This window comes from Pholis gunnellus (genome assembly GCF_910591455.1).
Source record: "Pholis gunnellus genome assembly, chromosome: 11".
Classification (NCBI taxonomy): Eukaryota; Metazoa; Chordata; class Actinopteri; order Perciformes; family Pholidae; genus Pholis; species Pholis gunnellus.
This window is the reverse complement of record NC_136538.1, coordinates 12,263,357-12,277,644: the sequence shown is the minus strand read 5'-3', so window position 1 is coordinate 12,277,644 and position 14,288 is coordinate 12,263,357. Positions and strand designations below refer to the sequence as shown.

The following is a 14,288-nucleotide window of genomic DNA, read 5'->3' as shown; positions in this document are numbered from 1 at the left end:
GTAATAGCCACGAGTTAACATGAATGCTAACGGTTAAAGATGGTGGCTAACTTAATTGACGTTCCTTTTGGCCATTTTCAGCTCCTTGGCACTTGACTTTATAATGTTATGGCTCAAATTAAGGTTCATATTGTATTGTACATGTGAGAAAACAGTGCCTTGGCTGACAAAATTAAATTTGTGTAAACATTTGGCACTGTCATTAACGTTAGGTGGTCGTATGCTAAATAATGCAAATTACCTCGAGCCGCCTTATTAGTTAGTTAGCGTTAAGTATTTTGTACGGTTGTAGTTTTATTTTTATGATAGTATTAATGTAAGGACGTTTGTTTTAAACACTTGGTTGAAGGCTACTTCATCTTCTAACAAAAAATGTTAAATACTAAATAAATATAACTTAGATTACTTGAATACTTACCTCAGGGGAAATGTACCTGTGTGTTAGATATTTCCTTTAAGGGACTTGTAGGAAAGTAGTGTGAAATGTCAATGGTAATTTGCCGCTATGTAAAAAGTGTTTTTATCTTAATGGAAAAGACTTGACACAAAGAGAGAGGTCTTTTTGCATATTCTATTTTGAGAGATTTAAGAGAACAAAAGCACAATTGAACCATAAAGAAATGTTTAATTATCAACGAGAAGAGCCTGAATTAAGACAACTAACGATTTCTGTTCCTTTATTTTCCTGAATGTGACAGATTTTAGGAGGAACCAATGGATCCTGAGACAATAACTCCCAAGGCAACGAGACACATGCCCAGGCAGCAGGACCACGGGCGTGCAGTTGAGGCAGCTGCTGGTGACCTCAGAGCGTGAAGGGACCTTGGCTGAGAGAGTGTGCGGTATACCCTGTATTCAAAGTGCCTGGGACTGTGGAACATGGCTGACGGTGAAAGAAAAGGACGCGCTTGGAAGATCAAGACGACTCTTCACACACTGACAGCTGACGACTTCTTCCAGGCAGTCGAAAGCATTGCACCGGTACCAAATCGTGATCATTCAACCACAGTTAAGGGTGACGAAGAGAGTCGCATCGAGGATATATCAGAATATGCAATTTAGAGGATAGAGGGTTTCATCAAAAAGATGCCATTGATGAGCTTGTTCAAAGTTGTGAAGGCACTGTACTGAGTCATCTTGTGTCTTCTGAAGTTGATGCACAAACACCTTCCCTCGGTCCACAGAAAGTGCTAGAACACACCAGTACTGATACCTCTCCAGCTAATACAGGCAAGATAAACAGTGATGCACAAGAGCTTGGGGCCCAGGGAATTCAAAATCTACAGGGGTCAGGTATAGGTGACAGCACATCTGACATCAGCTATGTGTAAAACGATGGATGAGGGAATGAAAGCCAGCCACACAGCGAGTAAAGTCATTCAAGGCGCGCTCATCAATAAAGATGATATCATTTTAGGCGGGTTCAAAAGTTTCCTTCAGTCACATCTGTTTAAAGGAGTAGCAGTGAGATCTTCCAGGAAGTGACGAGTGCCAAATAGCATGAACATGAGCCCTTCAACATCATGGGGTTAAACTCAGGCCGGCCAAGTGTAAATGATTCCCGGCTGCACATTGTTCCTGTTTAATACAGGCTATTATGGTCTGTGTAAATAAATGTAGTGGAATAGAAGTATAAAGTGACATTAAGGAGAATTACTCAAGTAAGGTACAAGTACCTAACATGTTTATTTGAGTAAATGCGATTCAATTCCACCACAGGTATTTTCCTCCTCTTCCTTTATTAAGTCAGATACTTGGTCAGTCAGTTATACCACTTTCACACTTATACGTGTTCAACTCAGATTATTTTTAACAGACTATTGATCGTATGTCAGTAACGGGTCGTTGGCATGAACTCAAAGCTACTGCCCTGATTTGTCCTTGAAGTGGAGAATATATGAAGAAGTTCAAACCCTGCTTATACGGTCACACCTCAGCACACCTAGCCAATCAGAACATAACGTGGGTATGAGTGCGTGATTTTATGTTTTGGAGGGTTCCAAAAATGGTCACATGTTAAATATCTTGTCTGTCACTGTAGCACTGTAGCAGCATCACTTGGATAATGTTACATTACATCATTCATTGAGCAGACATTTGTGTCCAAAGCAACTTACAATAAGTGCATTCAATTTCTACAGGATTAAGAGCCAGGTGTCATGAAAAACGGTGAGTAAGCTACTTACAAGTAATTGCATAGCTGATGACTAACCTGTCACATACATGTTTAATGCAGGCCTTACCAGATGACAAAAATAACCCTGTTTGCTTAGTGAGCAAGAACACAGTTCACAGTGACTATGGGTGTGAGGACTGTTATGATCTGGATGGTCTACGTTACTGTATGTGGTGTGTTATATTAAGCTGAGGTCATAAATATTACACTTCTCTTGTAATTATTGGCACAAAGAAATACCAATATGTTTTTTTAACGATGAGGAAAGCTCAGTTTTTCAGGTAGTTAAGACTCCGAGTACAACCAGTCTGGTCTTTTGGCCACAGAGCAGCTTCACTGGGGAACTTGTGGGCACGTGGGTAGTGGTAATGAGGGAGGGCTGCTTTCCCCACTTGCATTGTCCGTCATCCACAAATCGAAAAATGAGCCATATCAAATCCCAAGTTGTCATTTTGGTGATAACTGCATTTATTGATTTTCTTGGCCACTTGGCAGAAACAGAAACAAGCTGTAATCAACACTACAATCATCACATTGTAGCTGGCTTGGCAAAGATGTTAGCAAACAGTGAACTAATTTACATCCGATCAACATTAGCATTCATTTGGAGTCGTGTTTCTAGCCACCCAACAAATGTAAATCCAATATTCATTATCCTTTTATCCGTGTTCATGGTCTCCATCAACTCCTGAGGGACATATCTGGATCTTAAGCAGCTAAACGCCCCACTGAAAAAAACACTATGTTCTGAATTAAAACAGTTGTCCGCAGGAAAAATAAGTATAAACATATTGATTAGTAGCCTGTATCTTAAGTATAAGCATAATGAATATTCCTGAAAGAACGCTTGATTGGTGACCATAATGACTATCAGGATGATTCCCTCTGAGTGGTGTTTTGATGATAGCATGCAGCTCAAAGGTATTAGTAAATATTAGTATTGATAATGGTGATGTTTCTAATCCTGTAAACAGACTTTGATGTGTTTCGTAAGGCTTGTGTCATTGACAGGTTCACTCAACTCCTTTATTTGACTGCGTTCCACTGACAAATCGTCGAGGGTTTGATGGTCTTATCGCAGACATTTTAAGCCCCTTATAAAAACTTTACGTAAGTCTGCATTTCTGCAGACTATGCCCAAAGGAATTACCCACAGTTCATAGCAATATGACGTCAAACACAGGGTTAACAGTAGAGGTCTGGAAACAGAGGCATACAAAATAAGGGTTAACAAAGAGATCGGCAAATGGGTCTTCAGCTTAGCATTTTAAATTTACTTTATTCATCAAACATTTCATTTTGTTATTGAAGCTGTTTTGGAGAAAAAAAACGAACAAATAGATTGTTTGACAATTAGGTCTGACGTCAGTGACGTCCCTGAGGGTTCAGGGTTTAAGGCCTTAGGGGGGACAATGGGATTGGGCCAAAGACAGACAAGACTCAACTTGATGTGCTTTATTAAAAATAAATTGCCACCACACTACACACTAGCTACTGGATTGCCATGACTGACCTTCTCTCTGTACTGTTTCTAGAAGAAGACCAGTGCTGCATCAGCTCTATTATATAAGCTGGTCAGCAGGAGAACACAGGTATAAGTAATAAAATTAATGATGGCTGAATTAAATTTATCTGCTTCAGTGTCAGGGTCCTGATATTACACATGCTGACTCACTGTCACTGGCTCACACACTTACACACACACACCTACACACACACAGGCATTTTAGTTACACCTGCGCTTTCTATTATAAGTCAAAATGTCTACCATGAAAAACGCCTATTTCTCCTCGGATCAGTGGGGACAAATGGCTGTACTTACATTCACTAAATAAACACACAACGCATCTTATTTTACTCGAATGTCCATTTGCATGAACACAAAAAGAGCTTATTTGTGGTTTAATATCGGTTCCTCGTCCCTCCACAGGATGGGCCTTTTCCAGCCACATATCCATCGTTATCTGGTCCAAGAGGTCAAACAAAGGTAACGCTCTCATTTGTGACTGCAGCTCAGTATTATGTAAAGTTGTGGTTCAGTACTACCATCTTGTGGAAGTGAATGTTCATGTTTTGGCTGTTGGACATATATTTATTTTGTAGTGTTTTGAAATGCACTTGTTTATTTTTAGTACATTTTAGTCACATTAAAAAAGGCTTATTGTTGTTATAAACTAAATGATATAACAATACTGTGATGAAATACATCAATGCTGGTTTGAATATTGACATTTCGAACGAAATGTATGTATGTATATATATATATATATATATATATATAAAAAAAAGAAACAGCATTTCATGGTTGAAAATGTTTTACATCAGTCCTAATCTCGAGTCGACCGTTTGGGACTAATCTGTGAGGCGGAGGGACCGAGGGTGTAATTCTTGTCTCATTTATGGTCTAATAAACAGATCGATCAAATTCAGCGCCCCATGCCGCTATCGTAGCTGTCAAGTTTGTCGCCGCTCCTTTAATTAAAAAGCATTCCACAAAAGACTGACTAACCAGCTGTTGTGAAGATTTATTTTGAAGCAGCATCATATTGCAAAAAAAAAAAAAAGGTTAACCCTTTCCACTTGAATGCTACACTACTTTCAAGGTCCTACTACAATGTCAGCAGAGCAAAGCAAACATTTCTCTTAAAATGCAAAAAGAAAAAAAGTCTCTACCAAAAGCAAAAAGCGCTTACCCAGAATTAAAAAAAAAGGCCTGTGATGTTAATGTTTTAAAGAGCAGAAGTACAGTATTTATAGAACACAAGATTAAAAGCAGACTACTGTACAACTCTTTACTACATTTACATGGTCACACAGATAGGCTTAATTTCCAGAGAAAAATAAATACACATCTGATTTCTATTACACAACCTTTTGCATGTCTTAACCCTATTAAAATAATTCTGTAATCATAAAAAATCTGATACAGTATATATACATACATTAGATGCAGGTGTGTTTCTTACAACACACACATGCTGTTTTGCATTCTCTTAAAATTGGACCGCTTTCGTTCTGAGCCACACATTTGGTCTTTCTTTACATGCATGTTTGTATAATGACGGTGCACTTCTGCAGCGTTTCTCATTTGAACCTGTTCACCGGGTTCCCAATGAGCTCCGGACACTGCTCTTCGCCTTTCGCAATCCTGTCGCACTTCTTGAACAGGTCGTAGTTTATCTTGTCGGTTAGGACGCTGTCCTGCTTATACTGCGGGTGCTTGGCAACAAATTCCCTCATCCACTTGGCCATCGTCATCAGTTCGCCTGTTACAGAGCAGAAACATTTAGAGTTACGCTCAAGAGTTGGAGCTGCGCAAACAGCAATCTGCTTTTAATATCATTAAGTTTCATCCTTCAAGTTTCTGAAAGATTTACCTGAGGCACGTTTCTTGATGAGCTTCAGATAATTCAAAATGGTGCACCTGGTATCCACATCCACTTCCATGTTTTCCAGATAGCAGTTAAGGATCGGGATGAGCCCTTGAAACACTCCCTCCTGGTGATGAAAACAGCAGTAATTGTTAGGGGGCTTAAAACAGGACTAAGAGTCTGCAGCCTGTGAGGCTGTAATAATGCACAGCCGTGATCTAAACCAAATACTTAGGAAGCATTCACCCATTATCACAACTCAAATGTTCAAGCTTATGCATAGAGACACTGCTAGCCTTGTGGTCACATCATTTAAATAGCCTAAATTAGCTTCTTTTGTTATTTAGCATACTTGTAGCGGTGCGTTAACAGTGAAACCAGATGAATGAAACAGTGTGTAGGCTCCTTTTAACTACCAGAAATGGTTGCTTTTGTTTGTTGACACTTATGTAGTTGTTTTGACCAAGTGGACATTTGGTTACTGTCAGAAGTTCCTGATCTCTGAATTAGTTGGTTACTCGTAAATATGCTCGAAACTACATCATATGAATGTGGCATGACAGCATGCTCCCAATGAAAATGCTACAACACAAAAAATGCATGAATGTCTGCATCAAATTTCATGGCAATCCATCCAATAGTAATAGACTGTTCACTCATAACTACAAATGTAAACCTCACGGTGGTGCTAGAGGAAGAGTCAGAGGATCTTTGGGATTCATCCACTGAGCACCATGAATGTTTGTATCCATCCCATCCTAGTTGGAGATATTGTCATCAAGTGTCAGACGATAATCACCTTTCCATTGATGATTGTGTCGATGCTCATCAGCGTGTACTCCTCATTAGCACCATCGGTGTCCAAGCCGTTCTCAGCCGAGGCCGCGCCATCAAGGCCCGGGTTGCAGCCTGTTGGTGGACAATACAAAGGGATCAGTGAGTCCTACGTGAGGCTTTGAGCATCGACCTGAAGTTGCACTTTTTGCTCAACGCACCTTTGAAGATGTCCTTTCGGAAGTAAAACATGCCCTCCTGGACAGAGTTTCTCTTCTGTGCGGCCTTCATGTTTTCATCAACCTAATGAAAGACGAGGGATTATTGGATCAGAGCACCGTGTACAAAGTATGTCATTAGGACGCAAATCTCCCACTTCATTTACTTAATTCCTCTTGACATTTTAGAAAAGAGCAGAACTGTGTGGTCGTCTTTACCTTTGACAAAGGGATCAGAAAGTCCAGTTTATAGGACAAGATCACTCTGGTGAGCAGGACGACAAAGACCACATATGCAGCGTTTTCAAAGTCAGTTAGCTGCACCTGAAAAACAAAACTCAACTAAATATCTTTTTTTTTTTCTGTGTTTGAAAGGCCATCGAATATAAAAACAGATTACAGTGCAGTTAGTTTTTTACCTCCATGGGGCGGAACTCAACTCTCCAGCCGATATCGGAGTTCGGAGGCGGAGGTTTGAACCTCATCGTCTGCCAGTTGGTCGACTGGAGGTTCTGCAGGAAGACACGTGTGAACGAATACTCTCCTTTACACTGAAGGTAAGCCTGTACTGTGCTTTCACACATGGCTGGCTTTCTTCTAAGAACTTGAAATACAGAAAACCTCACCTCAAAGTGATCAGACTCGTTTTCATCATCCAAGTGGATTTTCTCCTCAAAGACGGAGAGTGGATCTCGGATGAAGAGGTGTGCTATGTGTTGGGCCAGCAGCTTGTCAATTCCTACAAACAGGAAGCGGATTATTCATTCATTTACTGCACAAGCGTCTATCCGTGGATTCTGACTGTGAAGTTGAATATTTTTCATTCATTTCTTATATATTTATGTTGATGACAGTATTTTAGACACATCACTTCCTTCACATTACCTGCGTCGAGCAGCTGCTTGTAGATCTCCTCGTCTATCGTCAAGTCAATGTCATTGTACTTCTCACTGCAGCTGGACAGGTAGCTGTCAATTGAATCGTATCTTGACTTGAAGATCCTGTATTTGTTGTTTTTCAAAGGCTGCGAGGGAAAAAGTGATTTCCATGCATTATACTTCATACAAATACCGACCTAAAGCATGAACAATATTACTGCGATATCTACGTGTTGCATTTTGCCTTTTGGTTGAGTAAAATTGAATTGCATGGTTCTAGTATTGGTGGTATCCAGCAATTCAGAGGCAACAGTAGCATTTCCTGAATTGGAAAAAAATAAATAACCTAATAAAACATTGACTCATTACTGAGATGACTGACAGCGTTGCCTCGTGGATACAAACCTCAAGTGTCAACAATGAAAGAATATATCAGAGGTAAAACTAAACAAAGCACATTCTCAAAATAATGACTCGACTAAAGCACATTTTTCCACGCTAGGGGTCTGGATTTTCACCTTGAGGCCGCGTTCTTCCACTGTCCTGTCGTCCACCGAGGCAGAAATAACTCCCCAGCGACAATCATTATCTGACACAAAGCCTCTGTAGAAGGGAGAGGCTGCACTCAACGCCATCTGTAGAGAGAGAGAGAGAGAGAAAAAGATGCAGTAGTGTTTATGAAAAACTGAAGCCACACAATCTGCATAGTTGTGATTCGGTTACAGGATTATTAGTTATATAATAGTCCAGTTGAAGAAGAGGTCAGGTGAACGATCATAACATCTTTAGTCATCGACTCACCACTATGGGGCAGAATGTTGCTAGTTGGTCATAAAGGTATCTTGCCTCATCAATGCTACAAGCTTGGAATGTCACCTGCAAAAGCATCATAAAAAAAAAAAAAAAGAGGCTGAAGTACATTTATAAATCACTTATTGGGACTGTAAAGTATAAAGTAGTCCAGTTTACGACATCTCATTCACATCACTGTTTGAAAACAACAGGATTGTTTAGAAGATTTTCATTCAGTACCTGCAGACAGCAGTTGCCCATCCCGAAGCCCATGGCGTCCATGTAGATGTGATCAGGCAGAGCCGCCCTCGCTGCTTCACCATCGTCCTCAGGAAACTCCTCCACGAATGGAGATGGAGTGCACTTGTCTTTAAAGACTGAAACACGAGAAGGAATATTGTCACATTTTTGTAATTTTCAAATGAAAACCACCTACTGAAATCACATTTAGTGAAAAATAATAACGTGTTTTGTTAAATGTATTGTTAATAGTTTTTATTATTGAAAAAGAACAAATATCAGAAAGGCTTAATTATGTCTCAGCTTAGTAAATGTCACATTTTAATTGCAGAAAAGGATATTTATATAGATATTTATGATTAAAAACTAGTTTATAGTACTGTTCATATCGGTCATTTCCTTCAAACTTACTTGGCACATTAATCACAACTTTCTCTCCTCTTCTGTGACGTATGTTTCTGGTAAGGGTGCTGAAAAAGCAAATCCACATACACATGCAGTCACATAAGCGCCCACGCCCACAAACGCATGCTTCATTATTAAAAGCAATACAAATCTACTGCCACCTACAGTCAAAATAAGCCAGAAAGAAAACCATCTCTTGTGTCTTATAATAAAAAGGAGTCAATGATCCTGCGAGTTCACAGTAAGCTGATCTGTCAAGAAGCTACGACCACGATGCCTACCTGAATCTTGGGTGGCTGTTGATGGCTTCATCTGGGAAAAACAGTGACTTCGACACTCCCTTTTCAACAGGGGTTGGCCGGTGCTCTGGTTTGGTGAAACCTGGGCAGCCTAACCTAAACAAAGGGATCAAAACATACAGAATTATTATAGGGCCGCAACTAACAACTAACAACGATTATTCTGACAAATATTTTGTCTAACAAATGTCAAAAAATAGAAAAGAATGCTAATAATTTACCAAAGTTTTAAGTGACATATATTAAAGGTCTTGTTTTGTCCGACCAGAGGTCAAAAACCTAAAATATATTCGGTTTGCAATCAAGTACGACAGAAAAAATGATTAAATCCTCACATTGGTGAATCTATAATCTGAATTTTTGCTAGAAAAAACTAAAACAATTCACAATTGAATGTGTTGCCAAATACTTTGTGTAAACTAATCAATTATCAATTTAGCTACAAAATTGTAAAGTAAAAGAATCCATCAAACTGATGAATGAAATATATTTCACACCGTTGCAAAGACTGTATATCAAAATATGGATGTGTTTGTTATAAAACACTGTAGAACAAAGTACCTTGGAAACGCGGTGATGGTGCAGAGGGTTTCATTGTGGTTCAGGACCGATGAGGCCTCTCGTCGTCTCTTCCCCATGTTGCCCTCCACAGTGTTGAACTCCGACATCGTCCCGCCGTACGGCTGCCCTGGCGTTCCTTCGATCATGTAGCTGCCGTACTCTGGTCTCCAAAGTGTGGGGTGACTGCACAAACATGACAAGTGCTGTGACAACAGTCTACTTTTATAGGTCAGCGAGGAAGGCGGCCATCGAGATCTCTGTATCGCGATGACCTTTCTGACTGAATGAGCTGACCGCTCTCCCTTTTATCATATGTCAGCCGCAATCTTGGCACGGCAAACGAACGCGACGTATTTGTGCTCCGGAGCGTGCTCTTTGGCGTGTGCGACAGAGGGGCAGTAATGAGGAATGCATGGGCTCTACTATTCCCACTGCCACTGGTATTTCCCCTGGGTGAAGTTGTGCTCCACAGATTCAGACCGACGTCACGAGCAGCGAGCAGGCATAACACTCACAAGCTTGTACAAACACGTTCACACCGCCTCCAGAGACTCTTTTTAAACAAATGTTATGAGTTTGAACATGTGAACCGTATTACCAGGAGCAGCTCTGAGTGATATCGCTGATGGATTTCCTTTGGCTAATTATCCTCACATTACCGCTTCATTTCACTTAAATCGACAAGCAATCCAGGCTAAAATGGGACATTATCAGAGCAACTTTATTAAAGCTTAAGTGCAGTGACACCTTATAGTTTCATGTAATTCATGCCATGATGATTGAGGGACTTTATGTACAATATATAACTATGTTGGGGTATAAATCATAAAGAAGGGTATAACACACACACGCTGAAACTCCTCTGGGACACAGTGGACACTAACAAAATGAATATGGAAGAAGTTTATAATGAAAAGGTCTTTTATTTTGTAGAACCCAGAGGAAGACAGCAATTAATGATCGACTGTGAGAATGCGTAAATAACCTCTCTGGTCTATTAAGACAAAAATGTAACCTTTTGGACTGAATACTGACGAAGAACAATGCTCATCGCATGGATACTGACGTCTCCACAGTGAAGCCAATAGCAGTGTGATATTAGGGACGGTGCAGTTACAGCTAGTAAAATCTATGCAAAAAAACCTTGAACGTGCAGTTCACTGATATTTCCCAACCAACCTTAAGGAGCCTGAGGGGTAAGTTACTGTCAAAGGCTAAGCTCCAGGTGTGGAAAGCTGGAGACACACTAATGACTCAGAGCTGTAGCTGCTTCTAACTAACTAAAAAAACTTGCTGGTTTGATAAAAGCTTGTTGTTTTGTACAAGCGGGTCAGACCTGTTTGTGTGATGTGCTGTGTGCAACAACACGACAGACTTGATATGAACGACTTTGAAAGTCAAATTGACATGTGGGCTTTCAGGCAAATTCAGTGCGAGTGCAACAATGTGATGAGACTACAGGCCATAATGCTTCGTGCCTCTGCTGGACTGCACACTGATACAAGTGATAAAAACTATTCTTGCTGATTAGAGATCAGTTTTGACGATGGGTGGCGGGACTATGCGAATACATTTGTGATAGCAAATACTCAATATTTGACAAATGAAATACTTAGTACTCAGACAAATATTTTCTTATTTAATTAAGAACTTTCGTTGCAAAATAATCAGATTTTCTGAGAAATTTGAGCAAGCATGTGCTTGCTACTACCAAGTGAGACGACGTAATTGTGTGTCACAATATCTCGATATACGATTCCACTGAAAGACGATAAATTATCATATTGAATCATCGCCCTACTGAAGAGCAGAGAGAAATGGGTGCAGTTTATTTGGGACAATTGTGGGAAAATGCCATTCAGAGTGAGAATTTTACTGTAGCGGAGTGTATTCTGTGTCCGGTTTACTTACTTGGGGTTTATCTTTTCACCCTGGTCCTGAAGAGTTTCCAAAACATCTTCACCGTTGAGGACGAGTCGTACTTTTTCATCCTTGTCATCCAATTCCACCAACATGTACTCAACCTGAAAGTAAATGATTAAAAAAAGAAATAGCACACATTATCAGTCAAACACTGCATTACAGCCTCTGTGGTTTATTCATTCAACGCACTCTTCCAACTTCTAAACCAGGGTTTCAATCCACACGGGACTACAGCACAAAGCTGATTCCAGATCAGACTGGGACGCCATCACATCAATTCCAATTCATGGGTTATGTTTCCTTGACTCTGCTACCTCCGTAATCCCCTGTCTGAAAGAGGGATTAATCTATAACAACAGCATTCCACATTGTTCCAGATCAAAACACGCTGTTCAAGCTGTAGTACACTGAAGTTGTGTGGACTGGTGGCGGGTAAAAACTAATGTGAAGTTATGAATGAAATACAAAAAAAGTCAAAGCTGAGCCGACAAAAGTGTTGGTTAACATATGGTATAGCAGGCTTTACGTTACAGTCACTCAACAGGGAGTCTCTTCCTGAATTACCAGTAGTACAGCTTACATCTTTAGCATTAGTGTACAGTTACACTGAATTATTCATAGTAAATAACCACGAGTACTGGAAATGTAACTTAAAAACAACTATTACATGAACATGCAAATCCTCTTACAATATTTGCTCGCACAATATTGCATCATATTTATGGTTGCAGGTTCAGTTGATTTAAATGTTTTTTTTCTGCACTGAGAGTAAAAACAGTCGTTTTCTATCTCAATAAAAGGCCAATACTGCATCATGCACAACCCTCATGACAGACAGATCAAAAAGCATCAACAGGCAGCAGCAATGCAGCACTTCCCACATGTTGGATCACTCTCGTGTCTCACCTCATCGCCCCACTTCAACACATCCTTCTGACGTTCCTTCAGCTTGTTGTAGATGTTGAGGAACTGAATGATGCCGTGCTTTCTGATGTGGTCCGCGTACTTCTTGGTTTCTTCCCAGTTCAGCGGAGACCCCTGTGACAGTAGACCCATCGCACCGACACGCTGTGTGAACGGACTGACTGGTGTCTTGTGGGAGTTTGCACGCCGAGCGTTAGCTAGCTAGCTAGTCTGTCCAAACTCGTGCGGAACTAGCATGAAGTCTCGGTCCGAACACCCGGCAGAGCCTTGGACCCTTGAGGAGCTGCCCGGAAGAGTGCAAAGGCGGAAGCGGGGTCTCGTGGTGCTGTTGGGCGGCGTGCCCTGTCGGTAACCTTAGTGGGGCATCCAGGAGAAGAAGAAGCAGGCCCCTGCTCATCACCTGCTAATGTCTGGTTAGCTCGGTAAAGCACACCGGAGGAATGATGTGGCTGCTCTCCGGTAAAAACCCGACGTGTTTAAACGGTGCCTCCTATAGACACGGATGAACGACCACGGACCGGGCCCGGTACCGTGCAGCTCTGTGATGACAGCGAGATGTACCGGTTGTTAGGTTTGGTTGCCACGCGAGCTCCTCTCGTGTTGTATATATGTAACGTTACGCCCTCCTCCTGGCTTCACACACGTGATGTCCTCCGGCCGAGCGGAGCGACGTCACGGTGACTCAGCGTTCCTTCGTCATTTGGCTCCGCCCACTGACCTGTCAATCGTAGCCGGTAGAGTGCTGATGCGTTCATGTACCACCCTACTGTAGACGATGATAGGCTCACGTACTGCCCTACTGTAGTCGACAAAGAGCTCTTTAGTCGATTTGTTGCTTTTTTTTATGCTGAATTACTTATTTCCTAGAAACTTCTGAGTACATCTCAGTGTGTGATTCTTTTGTGGAGAAGCTCAGTTTTATAAATCAACTAATTAATTAGTCACACAATTCGTATGAGCGCAATCCAAGTCCCAGTTATTCAATTATATATGATATACGGCAAGGAACAGCACCAAATAATCACATTTAAGAGGCTGGAAGACTTTTATTTGTCTTATAAATTATTGTTTCTCAATTATCAGATTGATCAGATCAATCAATCAATTCGATCAATTCCTAATCAGTGTGTGAAAAGGATGATTTAATTGATTTAGGTCACACTGCATAAGATGTTCATAGTTCAATTTGTTTAAACCTGCTTATTTATTTCTTTTCTTTCATCAAGTTGATTTTCCTGATTTCTCTGTCACTAGCTAGTGTCTGAAAGACAAATGTGAAAACGCTGCTCACAAGAACAACTACCACTACAGAGCAATTTACTCACTGTTTTATTATTTCCAAACCACAGTATTAAAACTAACGAGTCATGCTTACAACTACAGTTTGGGACGTACCAGTTTATCAGGAACACCTGAATGCAACATCATGAAAGAACAAGAGCATAATGACACAGCACTCAACTTCTTTGAGGGTGTGTGTGCTTTACAAGGGTGGATAAAACTCAAAGTTCATTGAACTGACATATGGCCCAAATAAGGATTTGGTTTAACTCTCAACACACTTCATTTTTGTTGATTATTTTTGTAAAACACAAATACCGACATCTCCAATGTGAAATAACCATAACTGTTTTGGTGTTTGAATAGGATCACATCACTCAGAAGCTGATCGAGAAGATAGGTTTTTTCTTTAACATTGTAATGACACCTCTGCCTTTATACCTTAA

General features: G+C 40.6%; 1 protein-coding gene across 1 annotated transcript; it reads right to left on the bottom strand.

Annotated features, from left to right (window-relative positions):
- Positions 1-4,681: 4,681 nt before the first annotated feature.
- gclc (glutamate-cysteine ligase, catalytic subunit) lies at positions 4,682-13,152 on the bottom strand. Its single transcript, XM_079169193.1, has 16 exons — positions 12,544-13,152; positions 11,626-11,738; positions 9,715-9,897; positions 9,136-9,249; positions 8,861-8,919; positions 8,450-8,586; positions 8,219-8,293; positions 7,936-8,052; positions 7,425-7,563; positions 7,166-7,278; positions 6,959-7,051; positions 6,759-6,863; positions 6,543-6,624; positions 6,347-6,456; positions 5,554-5,674; positions 4,682-5,442 (listed from the first exon to the last, which is right to left on the bottom strand). The coding sequence occupies exons 1-16, from the start codon at positions 12,691-12,693 to the stop codon at positions 5,261-5,263; spliced, it is 1,893 nt and encodes a 630-aa protein (XP_079025319.1). The 5' UTR covers positions 12,694-13,152; the 3' UTR covers positions 4,682-5,260.
- Positions 13,153-14,288: the final 1,136 nt, after the last annotated feature.